This window comes from Erinaceus europaeus, chromosome 16 (assembly GCF_950295315.1).
Source record: "Erinaceus europaeus chromosome 16, mEriEur2.1, whole genome shotgun sequence".
NCBI lineage: Eukaryota > Metazoa > Chordata > Mammalia > Eulipotyphla > Erinaceidae > Erinaceus > Erinaceus europaeus.
Window position 1 is genome coordinate 46,969,149 of NC_080177.1, and position 24,844 is coordinate 46,993,992.

At 42.5% G+C, this 24,844-nt stretch overlaps 1 protein-coding gene and 1 pseudogene across 4 annotated transcripts in view; both read right to left on the bottom strand.

Annotated features, from left to right (window-relative positions):
• The window catches only part of RPAP1 (RNA polymerase II associated protein 1), a 53,125-nt gene extending 28,604 nt beyond the window's left edge, over positions 1-24,521 (bottom strand). Inside the window, exons 1-6 of one of the 4 annotated variants that reach the window (XM_007536480.3) lie at positions 24,452-24,521; positions 4,919-5,157; positions 4,498-4,646; positions 4,051-4,140; positions 3,164-3,284; positions 252-473 (exon numbers count right to left, since the gene is read on the bottom strand). In XM_007536480.3, the coding sequence (XP_007536542.1) occupies positions 252-473; positions 3,164-3,284; positions 4,051-4,140; positions 4,498-4,646; positions 4,919-5,105 (769 nt within the window). In that variant the 5' untranslated portion in view covers positions 5,106-5,157; positions 24,452-24,521. Of the gene's footprint in view, positions 1-251; positions 474-3,163; positions 3,285-4,050; positions 4,141-4,497; positions 4,647-4,918; positions 5,194-9,066; positions 9,085-24,155; positions 24,389-24,451 lie in introns of those variants that run through there. The other 3 variants (XM_060175052.1, XM_060175051.1, XM_060175053.1) reach the window with 3 other exon arrangements.
• On the bottom strand, positions 5,361-6,737 carry LOC103125662 (large ribosomal subunit protein uL11-like; annotated as a pseudogene).
• Positions 24,522-24,844: the final 323 nt, after the last annotated feature.

Genomic DNA, 24,844 nt, shown 5'->3' on the forward strand with positions numbered 1-24,844 from the left:
TGGCCTGGGAGGTAAGTATTAGGACTCTCAAACATGAGGTCTTAAATTTGATCCCTGGCACTGCAAGTGCTTGAGTAATGCTCTGGATTCATACCTCTCTCTCTCTCATACACACACACACACACACACACACACACACACACATTAAAAAACTTGCATTACTCAGTGAAGCCTGCATGAAGACCTGGTCTTTCTCAGAAAGCAGCTTCCCTTTCCAGTTTGGGTTGGGCACAAAAGCTGGGACATTATACCAAGCTGAGCTATCAAGTGACTCTGTTCTTGCAGGATCTCCTCAGGAGTCATGGTGTACAGTCTTGCCAGGTTCTCTTCATGGATGCGCTGGACTTCCTGTTTGGCCTCCTGACCCTGAAGCCCCTGCCCTGTGACCAGATGGGGCTCCTGGAAGCTGTGGCTGCCCCACTGAAGCTGGGAGCTATGTTCCTTAGGAGAAAGTGCCTGACAGGTCGCAGTACCTAGAAGAAGTATTGGGAAAAAAAAATATATATTGAATTGGTTACTGCCTCCCTGACTGGGCTTTTTGGCCCTCTTCTTCTTCTTCTTCTTTTTTAATTTATTTCTTTATTGGGGAATTAATGTTTTACATTCAACAGTAAATACAACAGTTTCTACATGCATAACATTCCCGTTTCCCATTTAACAATACAACCCCCACTATGTCATTTATCATCCTCCTACACTGCTGGTGGGAATGTCAATTGGCCCTCTTCTTTTTTAAAATGCCACTAGGGGCTCATTGCCAGCACTATGCATCCACTGCTCCCTATGGTCATTTTTCTTTTTCTTTTCTTTCTTTTTTTAATTAGATAGGATAGAGAGAAATTGAGAGGGGAGGGAGAGATAGAGAGGGAGCAAGACACCTGCAGACCAGCTTCACTGTTCGTGAAACTTCCCCCCTGCAAGTGGAAAGCCAGGGTTCAAACCTGGGTCTTTGCACATGGTAATGTGTGTTTAATTGGTTGTGGCACCACCTGGCCCTCTTCTCTAATCCCACTAATTCCAGGGACAGATGGTGAATCCAGGAACCCAGAACTTTCCCAGGCATAGAACTCCAGGTACCTTGGGGTTGAACTGTGTGGTGGTAGTCTCTGTACTTTCCCCCGCACCCTTTTTTTTTTTTGCACATTATTTATTTATTTTAAGGAATATAGGTAGGTAGTGATACTATTCTTTTAAAATTTTTTTTTTGTTTATAAAATGGTTTTTTAAAAAATTTATTTTTAGTTGTTGCCAAGGTTTCATCACTCTAGGCTGACTCTCTTACCCCAGCACTGACACCACCACACTGGACTATACGCCCCCACCCACACTTCTGTTCCGCCCGTTTGGTGGAGACTGAGCTAGAACCTGGATCATGCCTGTAGAAAAACAGATACATTATCCAGTTTGCTGGTCCCTCTGCATTCATTCTTTCCATAGGTTAAGCTCTCCATCAAAAATGGCATAGCATACTTTTAATTTTTTTTTTTCCACTAGGGCCTAATGTAAGCACAATTCCACTGTTTCCAGCGGACTTCTTCTTCTTATTTTTATCTCTTAATTTCAGAAATAAAGACAGAAAGAGTGACTGGGGACTCATGCATGAGTGATGTCTCCACCCTGGGTTGACTTTTTCAGAGAAGGAGAGATAGAGAGACATACAAGGAGGGAGAGGCACCACAACATTGAACATTTCCTTAGTGCTGTAGGTGTGCTGGGGGCTCAAACCTGTGCATGTGGTTAGGCCAGGCATGCTAGCAGGTGAGTTATGTTGCTGACCCCTAGCTATCACTTTCTCTTTCTTTCTTTTTTAAAAAATATTTCATTAGGGAGTTGGGTGGTAGCGCAGCGGGTTAAGTGCAGGTGGCACAAAGTGCAAGGACCGGCATAAGGATCCTGGTTCGAGCCCCCAGCTACCCACCTGCAAGGGAGTCGCTTCACAGGTGGTGAAGCAGGTCTGCAGGTGTCTATCTTTCTCTCTCCCTCTCTGTCTTCCCCTCCTCTCTCCATTTCTCTCTGTCCTATCCAACAATAACGACATCAATCATAACTACAACAATAAAACAACAAGGGCGACAAAAGGGAATAAAAGAAATATTTTTTAAATGTATTTATTTATTAATGAGAGGAATAAGAGGAGAGAGAGAAAGAACCAGGCATCACTCTGGTACATGTGCGGCTGGGGATTGAACTCAGAACCTCATAGCTTAAGAGTCCAGCACTTTATCCACTACGCCACCTCCTGGACCTTTTTTAAATTTTTTTTACCAGAGAACTGCTCAGCTCTGGCTTATAGTGCTGGGGACTGAATTTGGGACTTCATAGCCTCAGGCATGAAAGCTTCTTTGATATCTCCCCAGTTCTCTAACTTTCACTTTATTTTTCATTTTTCACTGTCACCAGTTATTGCTGGGGCTAGGTGCTGGCACAATAGGTTCACTGCTCCCAGTGGTCATTTTTCCTTTTATTTATTTTATTTGATAGGACAATAGAAATTAAGAGGGGAGGGGGAGCCAGACACATAGAGGGAAAGAGAGGCATCTACAGACCTGCTTCACCACCCATGAAGCTTCTGCCACTACAGGTGGAGATCAGGGGCTCTAATCCAGGTCATACATGATAATGTGTGCTTTTAACTGAATGCACCACTATCTGGCCCTCTAGTTTTCACTTTAGAGGGCTCAAATGAAATCATGTTAGAGGTAGGTAAGACACAGATCCAAAGATGGCAGCCTGGGAGGTGTTTTAGTGGGTGAAGTATTAAACTCTCAAGCATCGGGTCCTCAGTTTGATTGCTGGCACTCAATGTACCTGAGTGCCGGTGCGCCGCTATATTCCATCGCTGGGGAGCCAGAGACGACCCAAACTGCCCCTGCGGCTACAGACAGACTATGACCCACATAGTCAACGACTGCCACCTCTCCAGATTCAAAGGAGGTCTCGAAACTTTACATCAGGCTCAACCTGACGCTGTTGACTGGCTACGGAAGAAGGGCAAACGCTAGAAGAATGTACCTGAGTGATGATATCATTTCCTCTCTCTCTCAAAAAGAAAAAAATTAAGTATATTTAAAAAAAAAAAACTGAGATCTCTTTGCTATTTGCCTTGTCTTCTAGCTTTTTTGTACAAAAAGGTTGAGCCTAATTCCTTCCTACTCCAGCTCACCCTCTGGTGGGTCCTGGGGTGGAACATCTTCTCCAGATGGTGACAGCCTGGCTTCAGTCACTCTCCGTGCTGCAATTTCCTGGGCAAAGATGCTTCTCTTACCAAATGTTGATGATTTCCCCTATGGGGTCAAAAAGAAAATCAGGTAATTGATGGTCTGCCAGGCAAGTACTCTGTTCTCAACCCCTTTCCACTAAAGTCACAGGAACAAAAATAAAAGGGACTTGACTCAGTCTTCAAGGACCCCATAACAGTCCTCAAACTAAGCTGGGTGCAGGTAGTGAAGTGAAGGATCTGGGTTGGGTCTCTGGCTCCTCTATTAGATGTGCAATGTTGGAAAAATTAGCTCTTATTTCATTTTACTTTATTTATTTATTTATTGCAACCAGGATTAGTGCTGGAGCTCTGTGCCTGTACCATGAATCCAGTGCTCCTCCTAGAAGTTTTTTTCCCTTCCTCTCTTCCCTCTCCCTCCCTCCTTCTTTTTCTTCTTTTTTAAAATTAGATAGGACAGAGAAATTGAGAGTGTGGGCACAGAGACAGAGAGAGAGATACCTGCTTCTTCACTATTCATGAAGCTTCTCCCCACAGGTCACAGCTCAACCCAGGTCCTTCTGCATGGTAACATGTGTGCTTAACTGAGTGCTCCACCACCCACCCCTAGACAAATTATCTCTTTGGTGTTGGTGGGGAGTGTCTCTCAGTGTCCTCTTCTGAAAACAAGGATGATACCTTCCTTACATAGTTGTTATGAGGAATAAATAAAGTGATACGTACTAAGTCTAAGTATGCTGCTATAACAGGATCACACATCACTGGGTTTATCACTGGGAAGATGCACAATGTGGCCACCAGACTAAGCACCACCTGAAGCAAACCCAGCTTACCTGTCTGCTCTGTGAGCGACGGAAGACAGGAGGGAAAGCAACACCACTGGGCACAGGCAGGTTCACAGCCACTGAGCTGATATCTCGCTCCTGCAGCAATAAAGTACAAAGCAGTTAAGATAAAGTGGACCCTATCCTACTGAGTCCTCTTCCATGTGACTCAAGGAAGAAGCCACCTTTGTGAGAACGACCATTTTAAAAAATTTAACATTTATTTATTTATGTATTTATAAAGGAGAGGGGATCTCTGCAATGCCAGGAATAGAACTTGGGACCTCATGCTTCAGAGTCCATTGCTTTATCCACTACACCAGGCTATAGAGGCCGTGACTCTGAACCAGCCCCTAGCCAGACTTCAGGGGAAAGTTTCCATCTTTCAAAATCAGACCTCTACCCAATTTCCTCACTATCCCAGGACATCTCCCACTCAGCCAGGGCGAGACGCACAACAATCTTCATCAGGACAGCAGTGATGTGCTGGTCATGCCTGCTGAGTTTCTCCTCAGGGTCTTCATGTTCAGGCAGAGGACAACCTGGACCAGGTCTGGCTCTCTTTGGGGGAGCAGGAACCAAAGCTGGGGGCAAATCCGGGAGATCTGAGAAAGCAAAAACCCAGCTATGAGGACACTGGGAATCAGGAGCCTGAGGGTAACAGGATGTTAGAGAGAGAAAGGCAGCTACCATGCAGCTTTGGTTCCAGCTATCTGGCCAGATCTCTAAACCTTTGGGCATCATTTCCTCACGTGAAACAAGACGGCAGCAGCAGAGGTAAAGTGTTATCTGAGATGATGACTACAGTCACAGAAGGAGGGAAGACTCTGAGGCCCAAGGGTCATGCCCACTCTCCTGCCTCACAGGGGTCACTCACTGTCCAGTGTCACCATATCCCGAGGCTCCCGCAGGGGAGACTGCTCCAGGTTAGCACCGCCATCTCTCCTACTTCCTTTCTTTACTAGCTGCACAGCTGGAGCTGTGCCAGCAGCAAGAAACTGACTCTGGAAGCGCAGCAGGTCCAGCTCGGACTCGCCCGGCTTTGGTCTGGACTGCATCTCCATACTTCGGCCACCTCTTCTCAGTGCTGCACTGCTGCAAGGATTTGCTCACTCACTGTTGAAAGCAAAAACAATGATTTATCCCCTGCAACCCAATCCCAGGTGTCATTTCTCCACTCTCACAAGGGCTATGTTGGGGTTCTGAGTGGACTTATCTTTTTTTCTTAATTGTATTATCTTTATTTGTTTATTGGATAGAGACAGCCAGAAACCAAGAGGGAGAGAGAGGAGGAGAGACAGAGAGGTACTTGCAGCCCTGCTTGCCCACTCATGAAGCTTTCCCCCTGCAGGTGAGGACTGGGGGCTTGAACCTGGGTCCTTGCGTACTAGTGTGTGCACTTAACCAAGTGAACCACCGTGTCCCTCCTGCCCAGTGGACTTAACTTTTGTCTCGTTTTTCCAAAAAGAGGGTGAGAGATAGAGAAGACAGAGTCAGAGAGAGGAAAGGAGAGATAGCACAGCACCGCTCCACCACTTGTGAAGTTTCCCTTTTGCATGGTGCTCCACCATGGTGCCAGAGGTTTGAACCTAGGCTTTCATGTATGGTGAAGCGTACTATCTAATAGGGCCTTACTTTTAAACTCTTAGGTGTTTTTCTTTTTTGCTGCTATTGTTGCTATTCGTAAATGAAATTGTCCTAGTTTATTTTACTGACTGTTCTTTGCTAGTATAAAGAAATATAAATAATTCTTATATACTGGTCTTTTATAGTACAAGGTTTTTCTTTCTCTTTTTTAATTTTTTTCATTTCTTTATTTTGAGAGAGAACTAAAGCATCATTCTGGCACATATGATGTTGGGGATCAAACTTGGGGCCTCCTTCTTGAGAATTCAACACTTTAGCCACTGTGCTAAATCTCAGGCTGCCCATTCAAGATGATGATGATGATGATGATGATTAGAATTTCAAATAATCCTTTATTGAAGCATCTTCCTTTGTAATTCTTAATTCTAGCTGGGCACCACTGTTGATGTCATCTATGATGTCATGAGGATGGCGGCCATCAACATTGAACCCACAGATTGAGCAGTCCCCATGATTTCTTTGACGGTTCCAGAGAGTTCTCTAGCTAAAGATCGGTGCCTCATTTGTCACGCAATGTTGACAATATCATCAAAAGTGCTGTTTCCACTGTGCTTAATATTTTCTTCTTTTTTCTGTCCTTGAGGGCTGTGGCAGAGGGCACCATCTCAATCTGGGCCTGTCTGTTCCGGGATTTTGAGTTTTACTGTAATCCTCAGACCCTTCCAATCACCAGTAGCCTTGGCAATGTCATCAGCAACTTTTTTTGGAGACAGACCGAGCGGCCCGATCTTGGGGGCCAAAGTGGTGCAGACTTCCCCGCAGTTGCATCTCAGGTACACCTTGGGTGCGGTGGCTGCCGGGCCACGGTGGCCGTCCTGTCCAGCCTCCTTATTTACTCGCGGGGAGGAGACCAGGCCAGGGCCGCAGGCACCCAGAAAACGGCATCGGAAACGCCTCTAGCAGGCAGAAGCTTTAATGCCAGATGAAAGAAAAGCAATGGCAGCATGGCCTATGGCTCGCCTGATGGAGGAACGCTCCATCCCTCAGGCCAGGTCACCTCTAAAGCACACACCAACTTTGATCTCCTTGGGGTCGAACTTTGGCTGCATGGTGGAAGTGTCTGGTGTCGGATGAACCCGGATTCAGGAAGATGGAAAAGAGTTACACCCGAAGAGCCCGTTCAAGATTTTTTTTTTTAATTAATATTCATTCATTCATTCATTCATTCATCTATTTTGTTGCCCTTGTTGCCATTCAAGATTTTTAATAGTACTTTTAGGCAAAGTATGTTATCTCCAGTTTGATACAGAATCTCTGCTATGACACATTTATCTGCCTGACCCCTGATGCATTTTCCTTAAGTTTCCTGTGCTTTTTTTTTTTTTGAGTTTCGTTATCTACAAATTTTAAACAAGTTAATATGTATAGTACATATTACAGTATTTAGTAAATATTGTTACTAGGCTGGTGATATCTGGGAAAACTAAATAGGCAGGGAATAGTAATAAGGTGTGGTTGAGAAGGAATGAACAGATTAATATCTGGAAAAAGTCATCTCTGATTCACAATAAAGACAAACGGGAGTAACCTGGGAGGAGGCAAGTGGCTAGAGCTATGGACTCTCTCATGGGGCCTAGAGCTCAGCCTTCAGCATCACATGTGCCACAGTGATGCTCTGGTTCTCACTCTCCTCTCTCATTAATAAATAAATAAAATCTTTAAATAAAAAAAGGGGGTGGGTGGGCAGTGGCACACCCAGTAGAATACATACATTACCATGTGCAAGGTTCAAGCCCCAGTTCCCAACTGCACGCAGATGCTTCGAAAGGAGTGAAGCAGTACTGTGTCTCTCTTTCTCTCTCCCTGCCCACCTGCAATTTCTCTGTACCTCTACTGAAAAAATAAAATAAAATTAGAAGAAAAAAAAAGAAGAGACAACTGATGGCACATTTTACCATGATCAAAGACCCAGCTTTAAAACCCCAGCTATCATATGAAGACACCATGCAGAAGGGAAAGCTTTGTAAACAGTGAAGCAGTGCTGTGATATCGCTCCTCTCTTTTAGTTTTTATTTATTTATTTATTTTTGCCTCCAGGGTTATCCCTGGGGCTGGGTGCCTGCACTATGAATCCCTATCTCCCATTCCTCTTTCAATTTCTCTCTGTCCTATCACATAATAAAACAAAATAAAATAAAATGTAAGCTGCTAGTTGCCAAGAGCTAGGAGAGTTGACAGGAAAAGGGAACTGACAGTTAATAGGTACAGAATTTCTTTGGGAGGTAATGAAAATACTTTAAAAAAAATTTTTTGTTTGAATAACAAAGGAGCTATTAAAAATATTCTTAATTCAGATACTGGTGTTGGTTGTAACCTTGTGAATATATTTAAAAATCACAGAAATGCAAGCCAGGTAGTGGCATACTCAGTTAAGTGCACATATTACCAAGTGTAAGGACCCAGGGATTGAACCCTACTCCCCACCTATAGGGGGTCCACTTTACAAGTGGTAAAGCAGGTCTGCAGGTGTCTTGCTCTCCCTCTTTCTTTTCCTTTCTTCTTCTTCTTCTTTTTTTTTAACTCTTTATTTTATTTTTATTTTACCAGAGCACTGCTCAGCTCTGGCTTATGGTGGTGCAGGGGATTGAACCTGGGACTTTGGAGCCTCAGGTATGAGAGTCACTTTGCATAATCATTATGTTATTTACCCCCACCCCTCTCCCTCTTTCTGTCTCCCAACCTCTCTCAATTTCTCTCTGTCCTATCTAATAAAAAGAAAAGAAAAAAAAAATGACTGCTGGGAGTCGTGGATCCGTAGTGCCAATACCTAGCAACAACCCTGGCAGCAAAATAACAATAATTTTAAAATCACAGTAATGCATACTTTAAAATGGTAAATTTGTGGTCTGGGAGGTGATACAGAAGAAAAAGGATTGGACTCCCAAACATGAGAAACTGAGTTTGATCTTCAGCATTGCATGTGCAATAGTGATGCTCTGATTCTCTCTCTCCCCTCCTTGCTCTCTTTAATATTTAAAAATAATATTTATATTAATTTATTTATACATGTATTTACTTATATTATTTATATGGTAAATATTTTAAAATAAAATGGAAATATTATATGTGTGCATTATATTTTAATTAAATGATATATCTTAAACTACAAGGAGGTAGCTTATTCAGCAGAACACATCTTACTGTATGTGAAGCCCTGGTTCAAACTCCACACCACAGACAACACACTGAGTAGTTTCATGATAATGAAGCAGTACTTTGGTGTCACTTCTGTCTCTTCCTCTCTCCTCTCCCCTCCCCTCCCCTCCCCTCCCCTCCCCTCCCCTCCCCTCCCCTCCCCTCCCCTCCTCTCCTCTCCTCTCTCTCTCAAAAAAATTAAGAATGAAAAACTGGGCTAGAAGGGGCCTGGGTAGTGTGTACCTGAGTGACTTCACACATTACAGTGCACAAGGATTCAGGTTCAAGTTTTCACCACCTGTAGGAAGAAAGCTTTCCTAGCAATGAAGCAGTGCTGCATGTGCCTGCCTACCCATCTATCTGTCTGCCTGCCTGCCTGTCTGTCTGTCTATCTATCTCTATTTCCCCCCTTCTCTCTTGAAATCAAATAAATATCTGTCTTTATCCAAAATTAAAAATAAATAAGGGGGTCAGGCGGCAGTGCAGCAGGTTAAGTGCAGGTGGTGCAAAGCGCAAGGACAGGACTAAGGATTCTGGTTCGAGCCCCTGGCTCCCCACCTGCAGGGGAGTCGCATCACAGGTGGTGAAGCAGGTCTGCAGGTGTCTATCTTTCTCTCCACTTTCTGTCGCCCCTCCTCTCCCTATTTCTCTCTGTCCTATCCAACAACGGCGACATCAATAACAACAACAATAATAACTACAAGGGCAACAAAAGGGAAAATAAATAAATAAATATATTAAAATATTTTTAAAATAAATAAATAGGGCGGGGATAGATAGCACAATGGTTATGCAAAGAAATTCTCGTGCTTGAGGATCCAAAGTCCCAGGTTCAATCCCCTGTATTACCATAAGACAGAAAGCAGTGCCCTGGTAAAATAAATAAATATTAAAAAAAAAAAACTAGCCCAGGATATACAGCATAGTGGTTATGCAAAGAGACTCTCAGTGCATGAGGGTCCAAAGTGCCAGAGCTGAGCAGTGCTCTGGTAAACAAACAAACAAACAACTGACCCAGAAAAGTCATACTATTATATCATGCATATGTGAAGTTCCTGGGTTCAATCCCCAGAATCCCATGAAGAAAACCTACAATAGCCTGGGATGTGGCACAGTAGATAAAAGCACTGGACTCTCAAGCATTAGGTCCTGAGTTTGAACTTCAGTATCACATGTGTCAGAGTGATGCTTTGGAATGGCCTCTCTCATAAATAAATATTTTTATTTTATTTATTTATTTATTTAAAAATATTTATTTATTTCCTTTTGTTGCCCTTGTTGTTTTATTGTTGTAGTTATTATTGTTGTTGTTAATGATGTCATCGTTGTTGGATAGGACAGAAAAGAAATAGAGAAGGGAGTTGGGAGGTAGTGCAGTGGGTTAAGCGCAGGTGGTGCAAAGCAAAAGGACCAGAGTAAGGATCCTGGTTCGAGCCCCTGGATCCCCACCTACAGGGGAGTCGCTTCAAAGGTGGTGAAGCAGGTCTGAAGGTGTCTTTCTCCCCCCCCCCCCATTCTTCCCGTCCTCTCTCCATTTCTTTCTGTCCTATCCAACAACGACAACATCAATAAGAACAACAATAGTAACTACAACATCAATAAAAAACAAGGGCAAAAAAGGGAATAAATAAATAAATAAATATTTTTTTTAAAAAAGAAAGAAATGGAGAGAGCAGAGGAAGACAGAGGAGGAAAGATAGACATCTGGAGGCCTGCTTCACTGCTTGTGGAGGGACAGCACTCAGGTGGGGAGCTAGGGGCTGGAACTGGGATCCTTATTCCTTGAGCTTTGTGCTACCTGTGCTTAACTGTCTATGCTACTGCCCAACTCCCTATTTATTTATTTATTTTTGCCTCCTGGGTGATCACTGGAGCTTGAATTTACCATGAATCTATTGTTCCTGGTGGCCATTTTTTTTTCAATTGCTGTTGTTATTGTTGCTGCTGCTGCTTTTGTTGGATAGGACAAAGAGAAATTGAGAGAGGAGGGGAAGACAGAGAGGAGGAGAAAGACAGACACCTGCAGCCCAGCTTCACTGCTTGTGAAACAACCCCCTGAAAGTGAGGAGGCAGGGGCTCAAACATTTTTATTTATTTTTAAAATTTTATTTATTGGATAAAAACAAAGAGAAGTTAAGTGGGATGGAATATAATAGATAGGGAGTGAGAAAAGAGATACCTGCAACACTGCTTCACCACTCATGAAGTTCCCTCCTAACTGTGACCCCAGGCAGGCAACAGAAGCTTGAATCCAGGTCCTGTGCATTATAACATGTGCACTACATGTTAAAATGTCCAAGGACCCAAGCTGCAGCCCTTGGTCTCCATCTATGTGGGAAAGCTTTGAGAATGGTGAAGCAGGGCTGCAGGTATCTCTCTGTCTCTCTTCCTATCTCCTCCTCTCCTCTCAATTTCTCTCTGTCTCTATCCAATAATGAATAAAAATATTTTTTAAAAAATAAAAGATTTCGGCATAAGGATCCCAGTTCGAGCCCCCGGCTCCCCACCTGCAGGGGAGTCGCTTCACGGGCGGTGAAGCAGGTCTGCAGATGTCTATCTTTCTCTCCCCTCTCTCTCTGTCTTCCCCTCCTCTCTCCATTTCTCTCTGTCCTATCCAACAACAAAGCAACATCAACAATGGCAATAATAACCGCAACGAGGCTGCAACAACTAGGGCAACAAAAAGGGGGAAAAATGGCCTCCAGGAGTGGTGGATTCATGGTGCAGGTACCGAGCCCAGCAATAACCCTGGAGGAAAAAAAAAAATAATAAAAATAAAAGATTTTATTTATTTATGACAAAGATAGGAAGAGAGAAAGAAAGAACCAGACATCATTCTGGTACATGTGTTGCTGGGGACTGAACTCGGGACCTCATGCTTGAGAGTCCAGTGATTTATCCACTGTGCCACCCCAGGGAACACAGTAGTTTTTTCCTTCATTACCATCTCCACTCCCAACCTAGAAATTTAAAAGGCTTATAGTTGAATGGCAGGCATTTGCCAGACTGTAAAAGTCTTCTTCTGAAAGAATACTTCCAAATTTAGGTGAAGAAACATGCTAATCACACATATATACTGGGTTGTCTGAAAGGACATGAGCCAAGATGGTGACTTGGAGACAACACCTGGTGTGAGTTCCAAAAAAAAGCAGCTTACAACTTGGGATTCTCTGGAGAGGGTAGGATATCTGCACCATCTGTGAAAGGGTGAATAAGGGGGGATGTCAGGGTGACACCAAAAAAAAGTCCTATAACGCACTCTTGGGCTGGCAAACAGAGGCCAAAAGGACAAAGAAAGGAAAATCTTTGGCTTGACTATTTCTGAACTCACTCTCCCCCCCCCAACCTAGAACCAGCCCCTATGGGTTGGCCAGCCTCTCCCTTTTGTTGCCCTTGTTTATTGTTGTAGTTATTACTGTTGTTATTGATGTTGTCATTGTTGGATAGGACAGAGAGAAATGGAGAGAGGAGGGGAAGACAGAGAGGGGGGAGAGAAAGATACCTGCACAGCTGCTTCACCGCCTATGAAGCGACTCCCTGCAGGTGGGGAGCTGGGGGCTCGAACCAGGATCCTTACACTGGTCCTTGTGCTTTGTGCCACCTGCACTTAACCCATTGTGCTACCGCCCGACTCCCAATACTTCTTTTTTTTTTTTGAATGTTCCAGTTATTCTTTTTTTAAAAAAAATTTTATTATTTATTTTTATTTATTTATTTTCCCCTTTGTTTCCCTTGTTTTATTGTTGTTGTAGTTATTGTTGCTTTTGATGTCATTGTTGTTGGATAGGACAGAGAGAAATGGAGAGAGGAGGGGAAGACAGAGAGGGGGAGAGAAAGACAGACACCTGCAGACCTGCTTCACCCCCTGTGAAGCGACTCCCCTACAGGTGGGGAGCGGGAGCTTGAACTGGGATCCTTACGGTGGTCCTTGCACTTGGCGCCACCGCCGACCCCCCCCCCCCCATACTTCTTATAATTGGTTGTCTTTGCTTGGTTTAGGAATGGGATCAGGCTGCATGCAGCTAATCTGGAGTGGTCCAAGCTGCAGACTGACTGTTTTTTTACTCTATTTCATTTTATTGCTATTATTATATATGCATGTCCCTTTTCCCTCCTCTTCAGGTTGACCAAAATTAACTGATGTTGCTTTTTCCATTGATAGGTGACTAGGTGTCCTATCCATTGTGGGAGGAACTTGTTTCTCTCTTCTTCTTCCCTCCACACTCCTTTTTCTCTCTTAGCTAATTGAAAAAACAACAACAACAAAAAAACAAGGGAGTCAGGCCGTAGTGCAGCAGGTTAAGCATAGGTGGCGCAAAGCACAAAGACTAGTGTAAGGATCCCGGTTCGAGCCCCCAGATCCCCACCTGCAGGGGAGTCGCTTCACAGGCGGTGAAGCAACTGTGCAGGTATCTATCTTTCTCTCCCCCCTCTCTGTCTTCCCCTCCTCTCTCCATTTCTCTCTGTCCTATCCAACAATGACAACATCAATAACAACAATAATAACTACAACAATAAAACAAGAGCAATAAGCAGTGAAGCAAGTCTGCAGGTGTCTGTCTTTCTCTCCCCCTCTGTCTTCCCCTCCTCTCTCCATTTCTCTCTGTCCCATCCAACACCAATGACATCAACAATAACTACAACAACAATAAAAAAACAAGAACAATAAAAAGGAAATAAATATTTATTAACAAAAAAAAAACCCTCTTTCCTTTCACTGCTCTTTTTTCTTCTTCTTTGCTGAATTCACTGACACTCGCTTGTGAACTATTTTGTGGGAGAAATATGACTCGGAGTGTTGTCTCTCTATGTGTGTACTTCTCTTTTCTACATTCATTTCTCCTCTTGCTTGCTATCCTTAGAATTTATAGTGGACAGTAGATTTGCATAATTATCTATTCTTGCTTTGCCTTTTTTCCCTTCTTTTTTTTTTTTCTTGGGCTAGAGGTGTTGTTTGGCTAACTGGTATTGTTGAACTGCATCAATCCTTGCTTTAGTTGTTACTATAATTTCTGAGGTTTGTGACTGCATTTCTGAAAAGACTTTAGTATAGCATGGCTTGTACTCAAAACACAACAACTGAAGAATGACAGAATAGAAAAATAAAACCACATCAATAAAAAAAACAGAAGGTTAAATCAAGAGCAAATAAAGCTGCTAAATCAGGACAGGAGCCCAGAAGAAACTCCAAATCAGTCAGAAGTAACCATAGATAAGGAAAGTATGCAAACAATAATAAACCTAATAATCACAGAAATGAAGACAACTAATGGAGGAAAGGCTATCAGAAATAGGGAAACAAGAGATGAGACCCTCAAAAAAAAAAATACTAGCTACCTCGAGGTAATTAGAGAACTGAAAGCTGAAATAGCTGAGCTAAAAGGCCAATTAGCAGAAGAAGCTAATACTACAACTGAACTAAAGAAGGATTCTGATGGATGGGAAAGCAAATTAACAGAAGTAGAAAACAGAATTAGACAGAGGATGAGCTAAAGAAAACTAAGAAAGAGGTCAAAGAGCTAAAAAAAGAGATTGAGAGACACTGAAAACAACAACAACAGAGACATATGGGATGATCTCAAAAGAAGTAACATTCGTATAATTGGCCTACCAGAGGAAGAAAGAGAGGAAGGGGAAGTAAACAAACTAGAGGAAATAATAGGAGAAAACTTCCCAGACCTAAACAACTGAAAGCACATTAAGATCCAAGAGACCCAGAGAGTCCCAAACAGAATCAACCCAGACCTGAAGACAACAAGACACATCATAGTTACAATGAAAAGAAGCAAGGATAAAGAAAGGATCCTAAAGGCTGCAAAAGAAAAACAAAAAGTTACATACAGGGAAAACCCTGTATGTAACTATCAGCAGACTTCCCCACTCAAACTCTAAAAGCCAGAAGATAATGGCAAGATATCTATTAAGCCCTCAATGAAAAAGTGTTTAAACCAAGGATAATATAACCTGCTAGACTTTCATTCAAACTAGATGGAGGAATCAAAACCTTCTCAGACAGGCAACAGTTATAGGAGGCAAACATCATCAAGCTTGTCCTGAAAGAGATTCTAAAAGACCTCCTATAAATAAGAACATCACCATAATACTTGCCATATATCAGAGCAAATAAAAAATTGTTGAATAATGGCACTACAATACCCTAAATCCATAATATCAATAAATGTCAGTGGCTTAAACTCACTCATTAAAAGGCACAGAGTGTGAGAAAATACAATCCAACCATATGCTGCTTGCAAGAATCCCACCTGAGCCAACAAGACAAACACAGACTTAAAGTGAAACAATGGAAAACTATTATACAAGCTAATGGACCACAAAAAAAGACAAGAACAGCCATTCTCATATCTGATACAATAGACTTTAAATTAAATAAAGTAATAAAAGATAGGCAAGGTCATTACATAATGATTAGAGGATCAATCAACTAAGAAGATTTAACAATTATTAACATCTATGTACCCAATGAGGGCCCATGTAAATACATCAAACACCTACTGAAAGAACTACAAAAATACATCAATAGTAATACAATAATAGTGGGAGACTTCAACACCTCACTCTCACACTTAGACAGATCAACTGAACAGAGAATCAACAGAGAAACAAGAGAATTAAATGAAGAGATGTGTTGGTATGCTTCTAATGAGGCTTCTAAAACCCCTTCTGTTTCATTGGTTTAATCCCCCATGCTTAACACTGTATTCTGTTTACATAAACACTGTTAACTAAGCACCGCCCTGCCTGCAGGGCATTGGTTTAATCCCCACTGGTTCACGATGTCTTTTTGCCCCGCCCCCTCTCCTAGTACACCCTGATTTCCACCAGTCTTTTTTCGCTCCACCCTCTCTATGTCACATCCTGTTTCCACCCTACTTGGTGAGTATATATATGGACAGGATTGTGATTAGAGATGGCACTGCCTTCCACATGAATAAAGACTGAACTGCGTACCACTCAGCCATGAGTCTCCGGTCGCCTGTCTCCCGCCCGCAAAGCTAGCCCGGCAGAGATGGACAGACTAGACCTCCTGGACATTTTCAGAGTTCTTCACCTCAAGAAACTGGAATACACATTCTTTTCAAATCCACACAGCACATCCTCAAAAGACATACCACATATTAGGCCACAAACAATGCCAACAAATTCAAGAGTACTGAAATTATCCCAAGTATCTCTTCAGACCACAGTGAAGAAAAGCTAACATTCAACAACAAACAGAAAATTACCAAAAGTCACACAATTTAGAAACTCAACAACATGCTGCTTAATAACCTCTGGGCCAAAGAGGCATTCAAGCAATAAATTCAAGTGTACCTTGAAACAAATGAAAATGAAGATACAAGCTATCAAAATATTTGGGACATAGCTAAAGCAGTACTAAGAGGGAAACTCATAGCTATACAAGCACACATTAGAGAACAAGGGAAAAACTCAAATAAACACCTTACTGCACGCCTTACGGACTTAGAGGAAGAGGAACAAAGGAATCCTAAAGCAACCAGAAGGACAGAAATCACTAAAATTAGAGCAGAAATAAACATCAAAAATAAGAGAACCATACAAAAGATCAATGAAGCCAAATGTTGGTTCTTTGGAAAATTAAACAAGATTGACAAACCCCTAGCCAGACTCACTAAAAAAAATAAAAATAAAAAAAAGGGAGAAGATTCAAATCAACAGAATTGTAAATGATAGAAGAGATATCACAACTGACACCACAGTAATCCTGAAAATCATGCGAAATCAAGAGAAAGGAATCAAAGGAATACAGATTGGAAAGGAAGAAGTCAAGCTCTCACTATTTGCAGATGATACGATAGTATACATAGAAAAACCTAAAGATAACCAACATATATAAAGAGTTTGCCAAACTCAACAACAAGACAACAAATAACCCCATCCAAAAACGGAGGGAGGACATGTACAGAATATTCACCACAGAAGAGATCCAAAAGGTCGAGAAACACATAAAAAAAATGCTCCAAGTCTCTGATTGTCAGAGAAATGCAAATAAAGACAACAACAAGATACCACTTCACTCCTGTGAGAATGTCATACATCAGAAAAGGTAACAGCAGCAAATGCTGGAGAGGGTGTGGGGTCAAAGAAACCCTCCTACACTGCTGGTGGGAATGTCAATTGGCCCAGCCTCTGTGGAAAACAGTCTGGAGAACTCTCAGAAGGCTAGAAATGGACCTACCCTATGACCCTAAAATTCCTCTCCTGGAGATATATCCTAAGGAGCCCAACACACCCATCCAAAAAGATCTGTGTACACATATGTTCTTGGCAGCACAATTTGTAATAGCCAAAACCTGGAAGCAACCCAGGTGTCCAACAACAGATGAGTGGCTGAGCAAGGTGTGGTATATATACACAATGGAATACTACTCAGCTGTAAAAAAAAAAGGTGACTTCACCGTTTTCAGCCGATCTTGGATGGACCCTAAAAAATTCATGTTAAGTGAAACCAGTCAGAAACAGAAAGATGAATATGGGATGATCTCACTCTCAGGCCAAAGTTGAAAAACAAGATTAGAAGGAAAAAAAAAAAAAACAAGTAGAACCTGAAATGGAAACCAGTCAGAAACAGAAAGATGAATATGGGATGATCTCACTCTCAGGCCAAAGTTGAAAAACAAGATCAGAAGGAAAAAAAAAAAAAACAAGTAGAACCTGAAATGGAATTGGCATATGGCACCAAAGTGGTGCCATATGGGGTGGGTGGATGGGGAGAATATAGGTCCAAGAAGGATTTAGAGGACCCAGCGGGGGTTATATGGGAAACTAAGGAATCTTATGCATGTACAAACTATTGTACTTACTGTTGAATGTAAAACATTAATTCCCCAATAAAAAAAAAGAAAAACCTAAAGATATGATAGTATACATAGAAAAACCTAAAGAATCCAGCCAAAAGCATCTGGAAGTTATTATGCAATATAGCAAGGTGTCAGGCTACAAAATCAATGTACAAAAATCAGTGGCATTTCTTTATGCAAACACTAAATCCAAAGCAGAGGATAACCAGAAATCACTCCCATTCACTGTTGCAGCAAAATCAATAGGAATAAACCAGACCAAAGAAGTGAAAGACTTGTATACAGAAAACTATGAGTCACTATTCAAGGAAATATAAATTGATAACCAAGAAATGGAAAGACATCCCATGCTCATGGATTGGAAGAATAAATATCATCAAAATGAATATTCTCCCCAGAGCTATATACAAATGTAACGTGATACCCATCAAAGTTCCACCAAGCTTCTTTAAGAGAATAGAAAAAAAAAAACAGTCATTTATCTGGAACCAGAAAACACCTAGAATTGCCAAAACCATCTTCAGGAAAAGAAAGAGAAATGGAGGCATCACACTCTCAGATCTCAAACTATATTATAAGGCAATCATCATCAAAACAGCCTGGTACTAGGGGAAAAAAAATAGGCACACAGACCGGTGGAACAGAATTAAAAGCCCAGAACTAAACCCCCCCACCCATGGACATCTAATATTTGATAAAGGGGCCCAAAATATTAAATGGAGAAAGGAGGCTCTCTTCAGTAAATGGTGCTGGGAAAACTGGTTGAAACATGCAAAAGAATGAAACTGAACCACTTTATCTCACCAGAAACAAAAGTCAACTCCAAATGGATCAAAGACCTGGATGTTAGACCAGAAACTATCAAATACATAGAGGAAATCATTGGTAAAACACTTTCCCACCTAAACTTCAAGGACATCTTTGATGATATAAACCCAATTGCAAGGAATACTAAAGCAGAAACAAACCAATGGGACTACATCAAATTGAAAACCTTCTGCACAGCCAAAGAAACCATCACAGAAACAAAGAGACCCCTCACAGAATGGGAGAAGATCTTCACATGCCATACATCAGACAAGCAACTAATAACTAAAATATACAAAGAGCTCAGCAAACTTAGCAACAAAAAAGCAAATGACCCCATTCAAAAATGGGCAGAGGATATGAACAGAACATTTACTACAGAAGAGATCTAAAAGGCTAACAAACACATGAAAAATTGCTCCAGGTCACTGATTGTCAGAGAAATGCAAATAAAGACAACACTGAGATACCACCTCACCCCTGTGAGAAAGGCATACATCAAAAAGGACAGCAGTAACAAATGCTGAAGAGGTTGTGGGGTCAAAGGAACCCTTCTGCACTGCTGGTGGGAATGTAAATTGGTCCAACCTCTGTGGAGAGCAGTCTGGAGAACTGTCACTAGGCTAAACATGACCCAGTAATTCCTTTCCTAGGGATATACCCCAAGGACTAAATCACACCCAACCTAAAAGGTATGTGTACACCTATGTTCATAACAGCACAATTCATAATAGCTAAAACCTGGAAACAACCCAAGTGCCCAACAACAGATGAATGGCTGAGAAAGCTGTGATATATATATATATATGAATACTAGCAGCTATTAAAAGACAATGAACCCACCTTCTCTGACCTATCTTGGATGGAGCTAGAAGGAATTATGTTATGTGAGCTAAATCAGAAAGACAAAGACAAGTATAGGATGATCCCGCTAATAGACAGAAATTGAGAAAGAAGAACAGAAAGGGAAACTCAAAGCAGGATTTGACTGAGTTTGGAGTAGGGCACCAAAGAAAAATCTCTGGGTTGACGGTGAGGGTGGATGTTCAACTTCACTGGGGGCAAGGGGTGGTGGTGGAATGGGATGGGACACAGTTTTTTGGTGGTAGGAATGTTTTTTTTTTTTTAATATTTATTTTATTTATTTATTCCCTTTTGTTGCCCTTGTTGTTTTATTGTTGTAGTTATTATTGTTGTTGGATAGGACAGAGAGAAATGGAGAGAGGAGGGGAAGACAGAGAGGAGGAGAGAAAGATAGACACCTGCAGACCTGCTTCACCGCCTGTGAAGGGACTCCCCTGCAGGTGGGGAGCCGGGGTTTGAACCGGGATCCTTATGCCGGTCCTTGTGCTTTGCGCCACCTGCGCTTAACCCGCTGCGCTACAGCCCGACTCCCTGTTTTTTTTTTTTAATGTTTATTTATTTTCCCTTTTGTTGCCCTTCTTGTTTTTTATTTTTGTTGTAGTTATTATTGATGTCGTCATTGTTGGATAGGACAGAGAGAAATGGAGAGAGAGAGGGGGAAGACAGAGAGGAGGAGAGAAAGAGAGGCACTGTAGACCTGCTTCACTGCCTGTGAAGTGAATCCCCTGCAGGTGGGGAACCGGGGCCTCGAACTAGGATGGTCCTTACGCTGGTCCTTGCTCTTCGCATCATGTGCGCTTAACCTGCTGTGCTACCGCCTGACTCCCGGAAAGGTTTTTATGTACATTCCTATTAACTTGTAGTCATATAAATCATTATTTAATTAATATGACAGGAAAATTATTGTCAAAACTTATTTTAAAAAAATAATCTGTGGTCCGGGAGGTGGCGCAGTGATAAAGCTTTGGATTCTCAAGCATGAGGTCCTGAGTTTGATTCCCGGCAGCACATGTGCCAGAGTGATGTCTGGTTCTTTCTCTCTCCTCCTGGCTTTCTCATAAATAAATAAAATCTTTAAAAAAAATTAAAAAAAATAATAATCTATTTATTAATGAGAAAGATAGGAAAGAAAGAATCAGACATCACTCTGGCCTGGGATTCAACTTGGGACCTCATGCTTGAGAATCCAATGCTTTATCCACTGCGCCAGCTCCCAGACCACATGAATGTCTCAAACTTTTTAATGCACAGACCACAGGCTGAGTCTTTGAAATATTGACTGTCTTAAATGCTTAGACCTGGGAGAACAGAAGCAACTGGTGGCATTACTCTATAAGACACAGCTATATACAAATAATATCAAAGGACATAAATTATGGTGATGTTGTATATGATACAGCAAATCCTAACAAAGGGATTTTCAGTTAACCCAATTGCCAAATAATTTGATTACAGCAATAACTATCTATTGCCTTCTTAAACCATAAGACAGCAGGAACCTCCCATTTCTTCTATAAAGCCCATATCTCCCCCAGTCCTGGAATCTCCAGGGTGGGGCTCACTTTCCTGCATGCTTCTCTTAATTCATACCAAATGATATTTATTGCATCTGCTTCTTCTTCTAGCGTTTGCCATTGCATCTGCTGATCCCAACCTAATCAATGCATCGAGTACCACCTCAGCAAGCTTCACTTCAGACAGTGTCCAGAGACATCAGGTGTGGAATGTCAACCCTTCAGCCTCATTACTCGGGTAAGACCTTTCCTTTCATAGGAGTCTCTAATTCCATTTCAGGTAGTTCACTTCCTAACAAAGTCCCAAAACCTAGATATAGACCAGGTCCTGTGAGACAGAGCATATGTTCACATGTATCCATAAGTTGGGACAAAATATATACTTGAAAGCAAAAGTACAGTAGTCTGCAGTGAGTTAATATATGCAGCAAGCAAGTAGAAAGACCTAAAAAGACACTATAAAGTTCCTAATGAAATAGTGTCTGCTTAGACTTAGATACCCTCCTCACCTACTTTCTATTATACTTCCCTCAGTCACTCCAAGCTATCCTTATCAAAGCAAGGACTGCAAAAGCTGAATAAGGGCAAGAGACTGGCATACTTTAATGACTCTTTAGTCACTATCAGGCCACCCCATCAGCTGGGGCCCTAGTTGTGGAGTCCTGAGATTTCCAAACAGACATGATGGGCCTAGACCTTGAACAGATCCCTCTCTCCATTGTTACCAGCCATCTCTAATAGGCCCCTTTTGTGGGCCCCCATAGGACCTTGCCCTCAACTTGGATCAACAACGGTAGTGAATGTTCCATCCTCTAAAGGGAGGCTGGACAACATATTCTATGCAACACCTGAGGAAGATGGGTCCTGAAATTGGGGCAGCTTGGAATGTTCCTACTCATGAAGGAATGAGCTCAGATCTACAGGGATGCAGAGGTCATATAGGCAAGCTCCTAAGCTGAATATGGGCCCCAGATCACATCAAATCAATGGGGTTTACAGTCAATAATATGTATACACATATTGTATATAATGTATATAATATTGTATATAATATATATAATATGTATATAATATTTCCCATATTAGGGAGCTACTCTCTTCCCTGATCCAGCTTTCTGGTCCTTTTTCTAGCCATGGCATCATCTCCCCAGACAATAACTTGGATCCACCTGCATATCAGATGTCACGCTCAGGAAAAAAAAATTAGTATAGTCATGGGCTCTTTGGAATATAACTAAAATAGCACTACTAACTTCTACAAAATGGAGATTCCCCAACTCTTGATCTGAACTATTCCAGCCTTTAGGCTCATGATTAGTCAACAATTTGTTTGGTTCTACATGTTAACTCTCTTTTCAGCCACCAGGATCCAGATGCTGGGATGATGCCAATCAGTCTTCCCTGGATAGACAATCCCACCAATGTTTCCTGGAGCCCCGCTTCCCCAGATCCCTTCCCCACTAGGGAAAAAGGGAGACAGGCTGGGAGTATGGATTGACCAGTCAACGCCCACGTTTAGCGGGGAAGCAATTACAGAAGCCAGACCTTCTACCTTCTGCACCACATAGAGACCTTGGGTCCATACTCCCAGAGGGATAAAGAATAGGAAAGCTATCAGGGCAGGGGATGGAATACAAAGTTCTGGTGGTGGGAACTGTGTGGAGTTGTACCCCTCTTATCCTATATTTTTTGTCATCGTTTCCTTTTATAAATAAAAATTTTAAAAAAGACATGACACATTTTTGCATGTAAAAAATATATCATGGGGAGGCAGGCAGTAGCACACCTGGTTGAGTGTATACACATGCGTAATGATCCAGGCTCCAAGTCCCAGCCCCCACCTGTAGTGAGTAAGCTTCACAAGTGGTGAAACAGTGCTGCATATCTCTCTCCCACTATCTCCCTTTTCCTTTCAATTTTTCTCAGTCTCTACCCCCCAAAAATTGTATATATATTACACATTGTTATCATTTTGTTATTTTTTTCCTTAACCAGAACACTGCTCAGCTCTAGCTTATGGTGATGCAGGGGACTGAACCTGGGACTTGGAGCCTCAAGCATGAGAGTCTGTTTGCATAACCATTATGCTGTCTACCCCTGCCCTAAATCACATATTATTACTTATAATGAGCGAAGACAAATAAACCAGATCAACTGGATCTAACTGTTGTAGTCTTGCATGAAAGAAAGGAAGAAAGGAAGAAAGAAAGAAAGGAAAAAAGAAAGGAAGGAAGGAGGGAGGGAAGGAAGGAAGGAAGCTGGTGGGCTGGGGAGACAGCATGTTGGTTATGCAAGACTTTCATGCCTGAGGCTCTGGGGTCCCAGGTTTAATCCCCTGCACCACCATAAACTACACCTGAGCTGAGCTATGCTCTGGTATCTATCTATTGCTGTCTCTCTCTTTCTGTGTCTCTCTCATTATGATAAATAAAATGGCATTAGGAGATAGCTCATAAAGTAGAGCACACACACTTTTACCAAAGGCAAGGATCAGCATTAGAGTACCTAGCTCCACAGGGGAGCACTATGCAAAGAAAAAAACTTCAGGAGCAGCAGATCCTTTCTATAATCTTTCTCTCTGTGAGGGTTGGGGGTAGGGGAAAGGGATGAGGGGGAAGCCCAACCACAAGCAAAGCTCACATAAATGGCATGAAGGAAGGCTGAATTAAAGGGAGAGTCCCAGCTGTGTGAACAATTAGTTTCTAAAAGTGTGTAAACAAAAACATATACACCCCCACCCCCACTCCCATGAAAGTGAAGTTTGTGTCTAAGTGGTTATGGGTATCTGCTTTGGTCTATTGATTAACAGATTACAAGTCAATAGCAGCTACACCGTTATAAAGCTGTGGAGCTGGCCTGCGTGCTTAATGTAAGCTACACTGGGTCCACTTTCCACAACTATAGACGTGAATAATAGAAACTAAATAATAGGGGTCAGGCAGTGGCGCACCTGGTTAAGCGGCACACATTACAGTGTGCAAGGATCCGGGTTCAGCCCCTGGTCCCCACTTGCAGGGGGAAAGCTTCACAAGTGATAAAGCAGGTCTGCAGGTGTCTCTCTCCCGCACTATTTCCCCCTCCCCTCACTATTTCTTTCTGTCTCTATTCAAAATAAATAAATGAATATTTTAAAATTTTAAAGACTAAATAATAAAAATTTTGAGAGGATCTGAACGACAAGGAGCTCCCACCACAGTGGCTAGTACTCCCATAAATATATAAGGTTTAGTAAATGATTGTACTTAGTAAAACCACCAATGTATTTGTGCACAACCAATCTGTGCTAAGGGAGCGCATTTGGACCTACTATAAGGATGGTCTCCCTGAAACAACGGAGTGCTGACACTACGCCACGTGGTTGTCTCTCGTGTCCTCTCAGGGTTCTCCAGCTCCCGGGAGACCCAGAGCTGGGCCTTGTCACTGCCCTGGGCCTCTAGTACCGCCACTTCTGGGCCACTAGTGTCAGGCGGAGAGAAGTCACTCAGGAATAGAGGTCAGAGCCGGGGACCTCCGCACCGAACACGCTGCACCGCTCCTCCACAGTCAAGACGCCCAACCCCGCTGCTGGGGTTCCGGAGCCCGGCCTCCAGCCCAGCCACTTACTTGCTCCAGAGCCGGCAGGGCGCCGCCATCTTGCCCCTCACGCACTCCCTTTCGTCACCGGAGGGCTGGTTTCCTCCCGACTGCAGGCCCCGCCCACTCTAGGCCAGACAGCTGGGCGTCTCCAACCCCAGAGCGCAGACGCGTTAGGCTTGCAGGATCCAGTCCCACAAGAAGTGTGCAGAAAGTCAGAACACACACGCTTCGGGTGCACAGCAGCCCAGGAGCCTTCTACATACAACATCCATGGCAGATCAAAAGGCTCCTCAGCTCAAATATCCTTAACCTCTGTTCCTGCACCCAAGCCCATACACAGTCTGTGTGATTGCCTCAGTTTATGCAGGAGGTGGGTCACTGTCCAGAGTATTGAGTTTAGAAGCATGAGGTCCTTAGCTG